The following is a 15158-nucleotide window of genomic DNA, read 5'->3' on the forward strand; positions in this document are numbered from 1 at the left end:
GCACCATCCAGCTCTCGCCATAGGCACACCACCCCCAACCCTACCAGGACCCCCCAGCTGGGGGTGTGTGTCCCTCCTCCCTGCACTGCCCCCCCACCTCCCCAGGGTGCCCCCCCCCCCCCCCCATCTCGGCCTCCCACATGGTGTCCCCAAGTTCCCAAGAAACACCCTTGTCCCCAAATCAACCCCAGCCCCATTCCCAGGGTCCCTTCCTGACCCCAGAATCCCCCTCCCCAATCCTAAGGGCCCCCCCAGCCCTAAGACACCCCCGCACCCCCACCCCAGTACAGCAGGTGCCTGGGGAGACCCTGGGAAGAGCCCACGGGGGTCCCACTGGCCCTCAGCCCCCCCAAAGTCTTCCAACACGCTCTCCTGGAGGATGTCCCCACAGCCAAGGCAGGTGGGGCCCCCTCCTCTTCCCAGGGACCCCCCCCATCCTATCCAGGCAGGTGTGTCCCTCCCCCCCCAGTTTCAACTCCAGGGAGCCCCCCATCTCCTCAGAGACCCCCAAATGTCCTCCCTCTCCGCTCCCAGGGCCACTCCATGCTCCCAGGATCACCCTCATCTAGATGCCCCCCAGCCCAGGGCCACCCCCCACCCCCCCCAGCATTGCCAGAGCCTGGGGAGACACTGGGAAGAGCTGGTGCCACCTTCACTGTCACCGCAGGGTCCCACGGGTCTGTGTGCCCCCCCCCCCCCCCAAAGAGCTGCACCGCAATCCTGCCTGCAGAAGCCCCCGCAGGCAAGAGCCCCCCACTCCCCTGAGCCCCTGGGGGAGGGGGACAGGGGGCCCAGAAGGTTCTGCAGCCCCCCAGGACTCACCCAGGGCACGGCCACATCCCGGTGCCAGCAGGCTCAGAGCCAGGACCAGGCGGGAGGGTCTGGAGGTGACACCACTGTCACCCAAGGGGGAGGATGGGGGGGGAAGGGGGGGTTGGACACCCCCCCAGGACCCCCAAGCCATCACCCACCTGCCAGGGAGCCCACCCACGGGCGCGGGGGACAGGAACACGGGAGAATCCTGGGGGCTTGCTGGATGCTCCAAGTGCTGCAGGGATGAGAGGAAGAGGGGGCTGGGGGGGGGGGTCCAGGCACCTGGGTGCCCCCCCCGGGTCCAGGCACCTGGGTGCCCCCCCCCGCCCCAGCCACTGTCAGGGTGACAGGATTGCAGGCCAAGCCCATGTTGGAGGTGCTGGTGGCTCTAAAGGGTGGAGAAGGGGGGGGGCAAGCACCACCATGGACCCCCCCGCTGTGGGGGTCAGCCAGGAGGGGTGGGCATACATAGCCAGGGTGCTACTCCCGGGGGGGGGGGGGGGCAAGCATGGCCCCCCTGTCGTGGGTACAGAGCGGCACCTCTGGGGGGGGACATGGGACTGTGCCCCCCAGATCGCCCCCACACACCCCATGCTGGGGGGGAAGGCGCTGAGGTGGCACCCTGCAGGCCTGGAGGACCCCCCCCTGCCCCCCCGAGGTCGGCATGGCCTGAGGGACACTCTCGGGGGGCAGGGGGGTCCGGACACCCAAGTCCCACAGCGGGATGCTCTCACCTGCCTCCTCCGTGCCCCCGGGGCCGGGCGGAACAGAGGGCGCCTGGCACGGAGAACCGGGGCGGGGGGGTGGTGGGGGGGGGGTGGTGGTTGGTGGGTAACCGGGGCAGGGAGGCCCGGGCTAGGCACCGGCGGGGGGAGGGGGGGAGAACCGGGGCAGGGGGGCCCGGGCTAGGCACCGGCGGGAGGAGGGAGCGGGGGAAACCGGGGCAGGGGGGGCCCGGGCTAGGCACCGGCGGGGGGAGGGAGGGGGGAACTAGGGCAGGGGGGCCCCGGGCTAGGCACCGACGGGGGGGCGGGAAACCGGGGCAGGGGGGACCGGGCTAAGCACCGGGGGGAGGGGGGGGGGGGGGGGGAGGGGGGGGAACCGTGGCAGGGGAGCCCGGGCTAGGCACCGGGGCGGGTGGGACGCACACAGGACGGGACGGGACAGGGGCCACCGGGCGGGGGGGGGAGGGAGGCGGAACCGGGGAGGGGAGAGGGCCGGGGCCTCGGGCTAGGCACCGGGGGAACGGGGGAGGGAAACAACCGGGGTTTGGGGATCGGGCCAGGCACGGGTGGGGAGAAGACCGGGGTAGGCACTTGGGGGGGGGGGCCAGGACCGGGGGGGACCGAGCCGGGCCAGAGGCTGCCAGGCTAAGATACTGGGGGGGCTGGAGCCGGGAGGGCCGAGCTAGGCACCGGGGGACGGGACTGGGGGCATCACTTGAGCCCTCTCCCTGCAGGCCGGGCTCCCGCCACCCCGCACCCTCTGCGAGCACCCCCCGGCCTGCCCCTGCCCCTGCCCCCCGGTACCTTCGGTCACCGGCCGCGGCCCGGCCCCCAACCAAGGCCCAACCCCCCTCTCTCCCCCCAGGCCGGGAAAGCGGCACCGGTTTATAAAACGCCGCCATTGCGGATGGCCCGCCCCGCGGCCCAGCGCCAGCCAATGAACGGCGGCAACGGCGGCAGGTGGGCTGTGATTGGCTGAGCGCCGCTCCCTAGCTCAGCCTGCCAGCGATAGGCTGGTATCCATCCTATCAGCTCCGGGGTGCGCTGCTGGATCATAGAGAGGATGCGGAGGATAGAGCGCCGCTAGAGGGGGGAATTGTGGGATAGCGGCGGCCTTGCGCCTTGTCCTGCGTGGGGGGACCTGCACCCTGGGGTCCCGCTCCCCCACGCCAGGGTGCCCCACCGGGCCGACCCCCACCCCCAGCCACTGCCTCCACCCCAGGCACTGCGCCCCCTAGCCCTACAGCCCCTTACCCCTCCGCTGGTTTCCTACAGCACCAGGCGCCCCCCCCCCCAGCTGACACCACCCCCCCTCCCCCCCCGCCCACGAGTGACTCGGCCCCCTCCTCGCCACAGCCTTTATTTGCCATTTAAGCAGGATGGGGACACTGGGGGACATCCCCAGACACCCCCCCCACCTGCCCCCTGCACCCCTGCCCACCCCCAGCCCACCCCAAGGGCTGGGGGCAGCGGGGAGGGCATGGGAGGGGGGTTGGGGCCTGGGGACCACCGGTGCCACCTCCATCGGGGGGAGGGGGGGTACAAGGACCCCCCCGGGGGCAGGGCAGTGCAAGAGGCATTTGGTACATATTAAATACAACTGAGGTTCTGGTAGGGAGAAAAAATACATGGGGGGGGGGGTGTGTGGACACGACACAAGGCACCAGGATGCACCATAGCATCGTGCCATGGTGCTGGCAAAAGGGGGTGGGCAGCTGCCCGCCCCCCCCTAAGCTCCGCTCCCCGGCCTGCACTGGCACAGCAGGGTCCGGTGAAGCCCCCCACACCGTCTGGGGCAGTGCAGGATGGGTGCTGGTGTGGTGGGTCCCCTCCGTCACTTCCCCGGCTCTGCTCGTTCCTTGTGTGACTCCGTCACTACTTGCTGTGGGGGGAGAAGGTGGGGGTCAGCCCCATAGGAGAGTTGTGTGTCCCCCCCCTCCCCAAGCAGGGGACCCCCCTCACCTGCCCGTCCCGTGTCTCGATGGTTTTGATGAGCACCATCCTCCGCGCCGGGCTCTCCGCAGGCTGCGGCTCCAGCACTGGGGCACAAAGAAGCCATCAGCCCCCCCCTTGCCCCCCCCCCCCCCGGGGTGTGGGTGGGTGGGAGGCTACCCCAGGCAGGGGCACAGGGACCCACCTGCACCCCCGTGTCGGGTCTCTGCCCCAAGAGAGGGAGGAAAGCCCCCCCCCCCCCAGATAGAGTGGGGAACCCCCAGCCCCCTCCTCACCTGAGCTTCTTGTGCTGAAGGAGGTGGTGGGGTGCAGGGGGATGGTGATCCTGGGGGGGGGGGGGGAAGAGGGGAGTGAGGGGGGGTCTGGGGCTCCTGGGCATCGCTGGTGGCCCTGACCCTTCCACACCATTGAGTCAGTGACCTGCACAATGGTTAAGCTGGGCTGGTGGTGGGCTGGGGCGGTGGGTGGTGGGCTGGGGTGTGCGGGGGTGCTGGGCTGAGGCGGTGGGCTGGGGGTGGTGGGCTGGGGTGGTGGGTGGTGGGGCTGGGGTGTGCGGGGGTGCTGGGCTGAGGCGGTGGGCTGGGGGTGGTGGGCTGGGGTGGTGGATGGTGGGCTGGGGTGGTGGGCTCGGGTGTGCGGGGATGCTGGGCTGGGGCAGTGGGCTCGGAGTGGTGGGCTGGGGTGTGCAGGGGTGCTGGGCTGGGGTGGTGGGCTGTGGGTGGTGGGCTGCAGCAGTGGGTTGTGGTGGTGGGCTCTGGTGGGCTGCAGCAGTGGTCTGGAGTGGTGGGCTGGGTGGGCTGTGACCATGGGCCATAGTGGTGGGCCTGGGCTGGGGTGCTGGGCTGCGACGATGGGCTGGGGTGGTGGGCTGCGACAGTGGGCTGTGGTGGTGGGCTTGGGCGGTGGGCTGGGGCATGCTGTGGGTGGTGGGCTGCGGCTGTGGGCTGGGGGTGGTGAGCTGCAGCAGTGGGCCAGGGCAGTGTGCTGCAGCAGTGGGTTGGGGCGGTGGGCTGCGACAGGCTGCGGCGGTGGGCCGGGGTGGTGGGCTGTGGGTGGTGGGCTGCAGCATGTGGCAGTGGTGAGCCAGGGCAGTGGGCTGCGGTGGGCTGCGGTGGGCTGCGGTGGTGGGCTGTGGTGGGCTGCGGTGGGCTGCGATGGTGGGCTGCGGTGGGCTGCGATGGTGGGCTGCGGTAGGCTGTGGTGGGCTGCGGTAGTGGGCTGTGGTAGTGGGCTGCGGTGGGCGGTGGTGGGCTGCGGTGGGCGGTGGTAGTGGGCTGCGGTGGGAGGTGGTGGGGCTGCGGTAGTGGGCTGTGGTGGGCAGTGGTGAGCTGTGGTGGGCTGCAGTGGTGGGCTGTGGTAGTGGGCTGTGGTGGGCAGTGGTGAGCTGTGGTGGGCTGCAGTGGTGGGCTGCGGTGGTGGGCTGGGGTGGTGGGCTGTGGTGGGCTGCAGCAGCTTCCCCCACCCCTCCCCTTTCCCCCAGCCCCAGCCCCCAACTGCCAACCCCACACGGCTCCATCTCCCCACCCCCTCGCTGGAAACCCCTCAGCGCCCACCACGACCCACCCTGGGGGATGGGGACGTTGTCCCCCCGCTGGGCTCTGCGCCCTGGGGACCCCAGGCCGCCCGTGCCACCCCCAGCCTCACCGGCTCTCCTCGCCCTCCAGCAGCTTGCGGTACGTGGCGATCTCGATGTCCAGGGCCATCTTGACGTTGAGCAGGTCCTGGTACTCGCGCAGGTGCCGCGCCATCTCCTCCTTCATCTGCTGGATCTCCTGCTCCAACCGCCCCACCACGTCCCGGTAGGTCCCGATCTCCTCCCCAAACTCATCCTCCATCTCCCGCATCTGCCGCTGCAGCGCCTCGTTCTGCGGGGGGGTGGGGAGATGGAGCCGTGTGGGGTTGGCAGTTGGGGTCTGGGCCCCCCCACCCCCCCACCCTGGACCCCTGGGTGGTCTCACCATGCCCTTCAGCCCGTCCACCTCGCAGGTGAGGCTCTGGATCTGCCGCCGCGACTCGGACATCTCCTGCTTGGCCAGCCGCAGCGCCTCGTGGTTGCGGTTGGCCGCATCCGACAGGTCGGCAAACTGGGGGGATAAGGGGGAGTTAGGGGTGCCGGGATGGGGGGGGGGGGGGCTGGGACCCCCATTTCCCCCCCCCCCCCAAAATTCCATACCTTGGATTTGTACCACTCCTCGGCTTCCTGCAGGTTCTTGACGGCGATGCTCTCGTACTGGGCGCGGATCTCCCGCAGCGCGGCCGTCAGCTCTGGCTTGCGGACCTCCACCTCCACCGGCACCGGTGGGCTCGGGGCACCCACCTCCAGGTCCCGCAGCTCCTGCGTGGGGACACGGGCCATCGCCTGGCGACACATGGAGCCCCCCCAGCCTCCTCCCCACCCTCCAGCCCCCTCCCCAGCTCCCCACCTCCTCATGCAGCTTCTTGAGGAAGCCGATCTCATCCATCAGGAGCTCGACCTTGCGCTCCAGCTCCAGGCGGGACAGCGTGGCATCGTCCACGTCCTGCGGCGAGAGGCTGAGCTATGGGGCAGCACCCCCCAACCCCCCTGGGGCGAGAGGCTGAGCTGTGGGGCAGCCCCCCCTGGGGGCAAGAGGCTGAGCTATGGGGCAGCACCCCCTCTCCAACCCACCCTGGGGCGAAAGGCTGAGCTGTGGGGCAGCATTTCCCCCCAACCCCCCCTGGGGTGAGAGGGTGAGCTATGGGGCAGCACCCACCCCCCCCCCAGAACCCCCCAAGGATGGGCAGCATCTGGTGCACGGGACATCGTTGGGGTCTTCAGACACGTGGGCAGCTGGGTCATAGGGCAGGGGCAGCACAGGGGGGCGAGGGGGCGGGGGGATGGGCACTGTATGGGGGGCACGGCCCCTCCCCCCAGCCCCCTCACCTTGCGGAACAGCACCAGGCTCTTCTCTGCATCCTCCCGCTTCTGCGTCTCATCCTCCAGCCTGGGGATACAGGGGAGGGAAGGAGGTGGGGGACAGGGGGCAGACCCCCCCATGCCTCCTCCTGCTGCCTGGGACCCCCTGCTCTGCCGCGGCCCACCCCCCCCCCAACAGGCACACGGGGATGGAGGAGGAAAAGGAGCCCCTCTAAGCCTGAGCACCCCCACCCCTAAGCCCCCAAGGCCGGGGGAGGGGACAGCCCTGGGGTATCCCTGTCCCTGCACGGCCAGGGCAGGACCCTTCCCGCAGGACACCCCCCCCATCGCGGGGGGACCCCTCCCAGGCCTTGTCACACCACCCCGGGGCAGGGCCGTGACCCCCACTGCAGCCTCCTAGGACCCCTCACTGGGACACGCTCCTCCCCGGGGAGTCCAGCCCTGCCCCAGCCCCATTTCCCCCCAGTGCTAGTCCCAGCACCGCCCCAGTGCCCCCACCATGCCATGTCCCCCCCAGTGCCCCGCCCTTCCGCAGAGTCCTGCTCTCCCAGTCCCTCCCAGTCCCTTGCCTCGCCCAGTGCCACCCCAGTGCTTTCTCCAGTGTCTGCTGGGCACATCGCCGGCCCCCTACCCCAGTACATCCCCCAGTCACCTCCCCAGTATGCGGCTGGTCCCTGCCCAGCACACCCCAGTGCCTGCCGCGCTCCCCCCCACCCACCTCACCCCACCCCTGCCCTCGGTGCATTCCCCGGTCCCTACCCTGGTGCATCCCCCACCCCGGTGCATCCCCCGGTCCATTCCTCATCCTGGTGCATCACCCACCCCAGCGCATCCTTCAACCCGGTGCATCCCCCGGCCCCCATCCCCCTGCACCGCCCATCCCGGTCCCCACCCTGGTGCATCCCCCTGTCTCCATCCCAGTGCATCACTCATCCCGGTGCTCCCCTCATGCCCCTGCATCCCCCGGTCCCCGCCCCGGTGTATCCCCCATCCCAGTGCATCCCCCACCCCGGTGTATCCCTCGTCCCGGTCCCCACCCCGGTGCGGCTCCCATCCCAGTGTGTCCCCATCCTGGTGCATCCCCCATCCCGGTGCTTCCCTCATCCCGGTGCGTCCCCTGGTCCCCATCCCGGTGCTTTTCTCATCCCGGCGCATCCCCCACGCCGGTCCCCACCCCGGTGCATCCCCCTGTCACCATCCCAGCGCATCACTCCTCCCAGTCCCCACCCCGGTGCATCCTCCATCCCGGTGCGTCCCCTGGTCCCTATCCCGGTCCCCATCCCGGTGCATCCCCCAGTCCCCCTGCATCCCCCCCCCCCCACACCCCGGTGCATCCCCCATCCCCCTGCATCCCTCTGCACCCCCGGTCCCCACCCCGGTGCATCCCCCATCTCCCTGCATCCCCCGGTGCCCACCCTGGTGTATCCCTCATCCCGGTACATCCCCCGGTGCCCACCCCAGTACATCCCCCGTCCCCCTGCATCCTCCGGTGCCCACCCCGGTGCATCCCCCGTCCCCCTGCATCCTCCGGTGAATCCCTCATCCCGGTACATCCCCCGATGCCCACCCCGGTGCATCCCCCATCCCCCTGCATCCCCCGGTGCCCACCCCGGTGCATCCCTCATCCCGGTGTGCCCCCCCCGGCCCCGCCGCCCAGCCCACCGGTGCCTCAGGGCAGCCAGGTCGGCCGCCAGCCCGTCGCGCTCGGCCTGGAGCCGGTCCCGGTCGCGGCCGAGGAGCTGCAGCCGCTCCCGCAGCCCCCGCAGCTCCCCCTGCACCAGCCCGGCGGTGCGGGGCGCGGGGGGCGGCGGCGCGGCCCAGGGCGGCTCGTAGGGCCCCGTTCTGCCGTTCCAGCGCCCGCACCCGCTCCAAAAAAGCGGCGAAACGATCGTTTAACGCCGCTAGTTCCTCCCGTTCCGCTCCCCCGCGCCGCCGCCGCCGCCGCCAGCCGCCCCGCAGCCACGGTGAGGGGCGGCGGCGCCCCGAGGGTGCGGGTCGGGGGGGGGGGGCGCGGCCACCGCGGCTCATGGCGGCACCGGCACCGGGAGGGCGGCGGCTGCCGGGACCGGCCGTTTATAGCGGGTGGCGGCTCCGCCCCGCCGGGGGCACCCGGGGCTGCGGGAGCCAGAGGAGGGGTCTCCTCGCCGGGGGGAAGGACCGGGGGCGGCGGGTGTCCCCCTCGGCGGGGGACGGGAAAAGGGGCTGGGAGGGACGGGGAAACCCCTCGGGGGACTTGGGGGGGGGCTGGAGGGTCCCCCCTCGGGATGCGGAGTGGGGGGCTGCAGGGTCCTCCCTCGGGGTGCAGAGTGGGGGGCTGCAGGGTCCTCCCTCGGCATGTGGGGGCTGCAGGGTGCCCTCTCGGGGTGCAAAGTGGGGGGGCTGCAGGGGTCCCCCCTCAGGTGCTGGTGTGGGGGGGGCTGCAGGGTCCTCCCTCGGGGTGGGGGTTGGGGTGCAGAGCGGGGGGCTGGAGGGTCCCCCCTTGGGATGCAGGGCAGGAAGCTTCAGGGTCCTCCCTCAGGTTGCAGGGTAGGGGGCTGCAGGGTCCCACCTCGGGGTTCAAGGTGTGGGGCTGCAGGGTCCCCCCTCAGGGTAGGGGCTGGAGGGTCCCATCTCAGGGTGCGGGGGTTCAAGGGTCCTTCCTCAGAGTGGGGGTCGGGGGGGGGAGGCTCCCCCGTCAGGGTGCAGAGCAGGAGGCTGCAGAGTCCCCCCTCAGGGTGCAGGGTGGGGGGCTGCAGGGTCCCCCCTCGTGGTGTACAGTGGGGGGCTGGAGGGGCCCCCCCTCGGGATACTGGGGGGGGGGAGGGGGGCAGAACTGGAGGGTCTCCTCTTGGGATGCAGGGTGGGGGGACTAGAGGGTCCCCACTTGGGTTGGGGGGGCTGTAGAGTCGGGGGCTGCAGGGTCCCCCCTCAGACTGCGGGGAAGGGGGGGCTGCAGGGTGTGTCGTCCCCCCCCCCCCCCGGGGGGGCTGCAGGGTCCCCCCTCTGGCTGCAGGGCAGGTAGAGATACAGGTAGAGGATCCCAGTAGCACCAGGGAGAGGGGCTGCAGGATTCCAGGAGGGGAGCAGACCCCCACTCAGGTGGAGAGGGAGGGGGGCTGGGCAACAGCAGACTCCCCCCACCCAGGACGGAGGAAGGAAGCTGGGGAACCCTGGGGGTGCAGGCCAGTACTGGGGGGTCCCCACCAGGATATGGGGGTACAGACCCCCCACTGGGTTGTAGAGAGGGGCTGGGGGCTGCAGAGTTGACCCTCAGCCTCTGCTGCAGGGCTCCCATCTCAGCCGGGTCCCATCCTGCTCAGGGTGCTCAGTGCCCCCCCCTGCAATCCCCCTTACAGATAGGGAAGGACCGGGGTGGGGGGAGGTCCAGGAGGGTCCCTCCCCCCAGGACCCTCCCCCAGCTCTGCAGAGCAGCACATACAGACCAGCTCCCCCCACCCCACGACAGCTGTGCCCAGGGCCAGATCCTGCCCACGCACCTGGAGCTGGAGGATGAGCACGGGGGCAGGTCACGGGGGGCTCCCAGCCACCCTGGGGGCTGTTCCCAGGGGTCCCCACCCCACCTGTGGACCTGTGGACCAGGGACCCCTGGGAACAGCACCCAGGGCTGGAGGGTGAGCACGGGGGCAGGGTACAGGGGTCCCCACCCCACCTGCGGACCCATTCATGTGACAGGCATCCCTGGGGGCAATGTGGGGGGTATAACTCACCCCCACGCCAGTTCACAGCGCAGCACCCAGCCAAGGGACCTCAGTCCCCCACAGCCCCAGGTGGGCAGCTCAGCCCAGCCAGGACCCCCCCCCTCCCCTCAGGACAGTGTGTGTGTCCCCCCCCCACCCCAGGCACCACAAGGTAGGTGGTGCTGGGACAATAAATGAGGCAAGAGTGGAAAGAGCGACTTTAATGCTCAGCACCACAGCGTGAGTGTGACAAGGCACTAGTACTCATCGCCCTCCTCCTCCCCCTCCACGCTGTCGGGCCCCCACCTCCTCGTAATCCTTCTCCAGGGCAGCCATGTCCTCCCGGGCCTCCGAGAACTCCCCCTCCTCCATGCCCTCCCCCACGTACCAGTGCACGAACGCCCGCTTGGCGTACATCAGGTCAAACTTGTGGTCCAGGCGCGCCCACGCCTCGGCGATGGCCGTCGTGTTGCTCAGCATGCAGACGGCGCGCTGCACCTTGGCCAGGTCCCCCCCGGGGACCACCGTGGGCGGCTGGTAGTTGATGCCCACCTTGAAGCCAGTAGGGCACCAGTCCACGAACTGGATGGTGCGCTTGGTCTTGATGGTGGCGATGGCGGCGTTGACATCCTTGGGCACCACGTCCCCGCGGTACAGCAGGCAGCACGCCATGTACTTGCCGTGCCGCGGGTCGCACTTCACCATCTGGTTGGCGGGCTCGAAGCAGGCGTTGGTGATCTCGGCCACCGAGAGCTGCTCGTGGTAAGCCTTCTCGGCCGAGATGACGGGGGCGTAGGTGGCCAGCGGGAAGTGGATGCGGGGGTAGGGCACCAGGTTGGTCTGGAATTCCGTCAGGTCGACGTTCAGGGCCCCGTCGAAGCGCAGCGAGGGCCGTGATGGACGACACGATCTGGCCTATCAAGCGGTTGAGGTTGGTGTAGGTGGGCCTCTCGATGTCCAGGTTGCGGCGGCAGATGTCGTAGATGGCCTCGTTGTCCACCATGAAGGCGCAGTCGGAGTGCTCCAGGGTGGTGTGGGTGGTGAGGATGGAGTTGTAGGGCTCCACCACGGCCGTGGAGACTTGTGGGGCCGGGTAGATGGAGAACTCCAGCTTGGACTTCTTGCCGTAGTCGACGGAGAGGCGTTCCATGAGCAGGGAGGTGAAGCCGGAGCCGGTGCCACCCCCAAAGCTGTGGAAGACCAGGAAGCCCTGCAGCCCCGTGCACTGGTCAGCCTGGGAGGGGAGACAAGGGGGGGCACGTTCAGTCCCGCCAGCGGGAGAACTTGCTCCTTCCTCCCCGGAGCCTCACAAGCTTTGGGGACTCCCAGCAGCGGAGACATCCCTGGCACAGGTGACAGAACGGCCCTGGCCCCATCATGGGCACAGAGTCATGGGAGCGGTGGGTCCCCATGCCAGAAGAACCCCAGTGTTGGGAGAGCCCCCAGTGGGGTGCGGGGTAGGTCAGCCATGTCCGCACCCCAGGACGGGCACAGCAGGAGCCACACGTCCCACGTGAGCCCACGGGCAACCAGCTCAGCCTTTGATGCTCCAGGAGCTCCTCGAGCCCAGCAGGTCTGGCCAGCCCCGGCGCCAGCCCCGGCGTGGGAACTGCAGGTTCAAAGAGCTGGGGCAGCTGCACCAGTCAAACCAGTGCTGCGCCAGCAGCCAGACTGGGGCTGTGTCACCCCCTGCCTGCCCCAGGCCAGGGGCTTCCCAACCCACGGCGGGGCTGGGACAGGGCTGCGGTCCTGTGTGGGCACTGGGGACAGCCCAGACCTGTCACCCCCCACCCCAGGGCAGCCTCACAAAGTGCTGATGGGCTGAGAAGGACCTGCTGAGCACCCCCCCAGGAACACGGGGCTCCCCTTTGTCCCCAGTCCCGGGGGAGGGGTGCCACCGGCCAGCCCCCCAGGGATGCTCACCAGCTTGCGGATGCGGTCGAGGACCAGGTCGATGATCTCCTTCCCGATGGTGTAGTGCCCACGGGCGTAGTTGTTGGCCGCATCCTCCTTGCCCGTGATCAGCTGCTCGGGGTGGAAGAGCTGCCGGTACGTCCCGGTGCGCACCTCATCTGCGGGGACAGCCCCCCTTCCCGGTGTCAGCACCCCGCTCACACTGGGACAGCCGCCCCCACCCCAGCAGCAGCACCCCGCTCACAGCGGGGCAGCCCCCCCGCATCCCTGCCGCTGCTCACCGATCACCGTGGGCTCCAGGTCCACGAAGACGGCGCGGGGCACGTGCTTGCCGGCCCCCGTCTCGCTGAAGAAGGTGTTGAAGGAGTCGTCCCCCCCGCCGATGGTCTTGTCGCTGGGCATCTGCCCGTCGGGCTGGATGCCGTGCTCCAGGCAGTACAGCTCCCAGCAGGCGTTGCCGATCTGCACGCCCGCTTGGCCCACATGGATGGAGATGCACTCGCGCTGGGGGGGGGACACGGCACAGGGTGGTCTTGGCACCCCCGAGCTCCCCGCTGCGGCCCCCACCCAGCGCCCCCCGGGGTCGCTGCCCCCAGGACGGGCTGGTACCCGGCTGGGGCACGACCCCCCAGGGCTGGATGGGGCCAAATCCTGCCCGGACGCGCCCTCTTGGCTGGGTGCTGGCAGGCACCGAGGGCTGCAGGGGAGCCCCGCTCTGGGGATGCTCAACTCCAGGGGTCCCATCCTGCCCACTGTGGGATGGGGAGCTCAGCACTGGGGGTCCCATCCCACCCCGCTAAGGGAGCTGGGACCCTGCCCATTGTGGGATGGGGGCTCAGCACAAGGGGTCCCATCCTGCCTCCCTGAGGGAGCTGGGACCCTGCCCATTGTGGGATGGGGGCTCAGCACAAGGGGTCCCATCCTGCCTCCCTGAGGGAGCTGGGACCCTGCCCATTGTGGGATGGGGGCTCAGCACAAGGGGTCCCATCCTGCCTCCCTGAGGGAGCTGGGACCCTGCCCATTGTGGGATGGGGGCTCAGCACAAGGGGTCCCATCCTGCCTCCCTGAGGGAGCTGGGACCCTGCCCATTGTGGGATGGGGGCTCAGCACAAGGGGTCCCATCCTGCCTCGGGGCCAAACCCAGGGCCAGGCGGGGAGCCCCGAGGGTCCCATCCTGCCCTACCTGCCCTGTCAAGACCCAGCAACCCCTGGGGCAGGGGTGGGTGGCTCAGCACCAGGGCCTCAACCTGCTCACTCAGGTCCCCATTGAACCAGTGCCATACCCAGTGTGGAACTGGGGGGGGCCCATCCCCTGCCTTTTCTGCGGCGTGGGATGGGGTGCTCAGCACCGTAGGGGGGGCCCCATTCTGCACTGCAGCAGCACAGAGGGGGGCTCAGCCTCAGCCAGTTGTAGCCCCCACCCCACACCTGTTGCAGCCCCCACACACACTGCCCCAGATCTGGGGTTCCCCAGGGTCCCCCTGCATGGGGACAGGGACACTTTAGCCCCCTCCCCACGGGGCTGCGCCCCCCCCAGCTGCCAGGACTCACTCCCACGTGTGTCTGTGGCAGGGAGCCCAGCCCCCCACCCCTGGGGAGTGGGCAGGAGGTAGGTGCCCCCCACCCAGGGGGGAGCCCCCACCCACGTGTAGGGCCCCCCCCCCCCCAGCTTCAGGGATCCCCAGGGGGGCTGTGGGGACACGTCCAGGATCCACGTGTGGGCCCGGCGTGTCTCCATGTGGAGGGTCAGTGTGCCCCGGGGGGTCAGCACAGCCTGGGGGGTGGGGGCAGGGGGCATGCAGAGCAGGAAGCCCCAGCTCCAACCCCCCCCCCCCCCCAGATACCCCCACCTCAGTGCCTGCAAGAGCTCAGCAACCCCATGGGGCACCCTGGACACACAAGGACCCTTGCCCCCCCCCCCCCCCCCCCAGCCTCCAGCTCCACGGGGCACCCTGGACACGCGAAGACCCCTCACCCATCCCCCAGCCCCACGGGGCACCCCGGGCACGCGAGGACCCTTCACCCCCCCGGGGCACCCTGGACACGTGAAGACCCCTCACCCATCCCCCAGCCCCACGGGGCACCCCGGGCACGCGAGGACCCCTCACCCAGCCCCCAGCCCCACGGGGCACCCCGGGCACGCGAGGACCCTTCACCCCCCCGGGGCACCCTGGACACGTGAAGACCCCTCACCCATCCCCCAGCCCCACGGGGCACCCCGGGCACGCGAGGACCCCTCACCCAGCCCCCAGCCCCACGGGGCACCCCGGGCACGCGAGGACCCCTCACCCAGCCCCCAGCCCCACGGGGCACCCCGGGCACGCGAGGACCCCTCACCCAGCCCCCAGCCCCACGGGGCACCCCAGGCACGCGAGGACCCCTCACCCAGCCCCCAGCCCCACGGGGCACCCTGGACAAGCAAAGACCCCTCACCCATCCCCCAGCCCCACGGGGCACCCCGGGCACGCGAGGACCCTTCACCCCCCCCAGCCCCACGGGGCACCCTGGACACGCGAAGACCCCTCACCCATCCCCCAGCCCCACGGGGCACCCTGGACACGCAAAGACCCCTCCCCCCCCCAGCCCCACGGGGCGCGCCGGGGGGTCCCACAGGCTCTGAGGGGGGGTCCCGGGGGGTCTCGACCCTCACCATGGCCGCTCACTACCCGAACCCTTACGAAGCCGCCGAGGAGGGAGGCAAGGGGTGCCCAGCCGGGCGCCCCCCCCCCGTGATATACCTCGGGGGGGCGTGGCCTGGGGGCGGGGCATTGAGGGCGGGGCATCACCTTTTCCCGCCCCCCAGCCACGCCTCATCTCTGGCCACGCCCCCTCCGCCCCGCCTCATTTCCGATTGGCCGGTTCGAAAGTCGGGGGGAGGGGAGATGGTGACGTCAGAGAGCGGAATGCGGGGGCGGGGAGAGGGGCGGGTCGCTGGGGCACGCGGAGGGGCTGGAGGGGGCGGGGGGCTTTAGGGTGGTGGAGTGTTGGGGGGTTCTAGGGGGGCTTTCGGGTCGAGGGGGCTGAGAGCTATTTGGAGCAGGGGGGGTTGTAGGGGGTATTGGGTCGGGGGGGGCTGGCGGGGTACTTTGGGCATTGGGGGCCGGGGGGGGATTGGGGGTGGGGTGGGCTTCTGGTGGGCAATGAGGGGGGCATTGAGTAGGGGGACATGGGGTAGTATTA

At 70.7% G+C, this 15158-nt stretch overlaps 2 protein-coding genes and 1 pseudogene across 3 annotated transcripts in view; all 3 read right to left on the minus strand.

The window, feature by feature from the left end:
• Positions 1-3253: 3253 nt before the first annotated feature.
• On the minus strand, positions 3254-7469 carry LOC129734241 (peripherin-like). The gene is made up of 9 exons (XM_055696895.1): positions 7425-7469; positions 6394-6454; positions 5915-6010; positions 5665-5826; positions 5450-5575; positions 5136-5356; positions 3767-3816; positions 3501-3577; positions 3254-3420 (listed from the first exon to the last, which is right to left on the minus strand). The coding sequence occupies exons 1-9, from the start codon at positions 7439-7441 to the stop codon at positions 3373-3375; spliced, it is 858 nt and encodes a 285-aa protein (XP_055552870.1). The 5' UTR covers positions 7442-7469; the 3' UTR covers positions 3254-3372.
• Positions 7470-10321: 2852 nt separating this feature from the next.
• Positions 10322-12513, minus strand: LOC102049384 (tubulin alpha-1A chain-like; annotated as a pseudogene). The gene is made up of 3 exons (XR_008729916.1): positions 12260-12513; positions 11988-12136; positions 10322-11298 (listed from the first exon to the last, which is right to left on the minus strand). The product of XR_008729916.1 is annotated as a tubulin alpha-1A chain-like (transcript).
• Positions 12514-14946: 2433 nt separating this feature from the next.
• LOC129734340 (peripherin-like) overlaps positions 14947-15158 on the minus strand; it is a 3878-nt gene continuing 3666 nt past the window's right edge. Inside the window, exon 6 of the mRNA XM_055697243.1 lies at positions 14947-15005. Coding sequence (XP_055553218.1) covers positions 14947-15005 — 59 coding nt within the window. The remainder of the gene's footprint in view (positions 15006-15158) is intronic.

This window comes from Falco cherrug, chromosome 19 (genome assembly GCF_023634085.1).
Source record: "Falco cherrug isolate bFalChe1 chromosome 19, bFalChe1.pri, whole genome shotgun sequence".
NCBI lineage: Eukaryota > Metazoa > Chordata > Aves > Falconiformes > Falconidae > Falco > Falco cherrug.

What these genes read in the sequence shown, in the direction of transcription:
- LOC129734241 (XM_055696895.1), bottom strand. An exon ending in AGGAGTGGTACAAATCCAAG is followed by an intron (nt 5,576 to 5,664) that starts GTATGGAATTTT and finishes TTATCCCCCCAG; the next exon opens with TTTGCCGACCTGTCGGATGC. An exon ending in TCGAGACACGGGACGGGCAG is followed by an intron (nt 3,421 to 3,500) that starts GTGAGGGGGGTC and finishes CTCCCCCCACAG; the next exon opens with CAAGTAGTGACGGAGTCACA.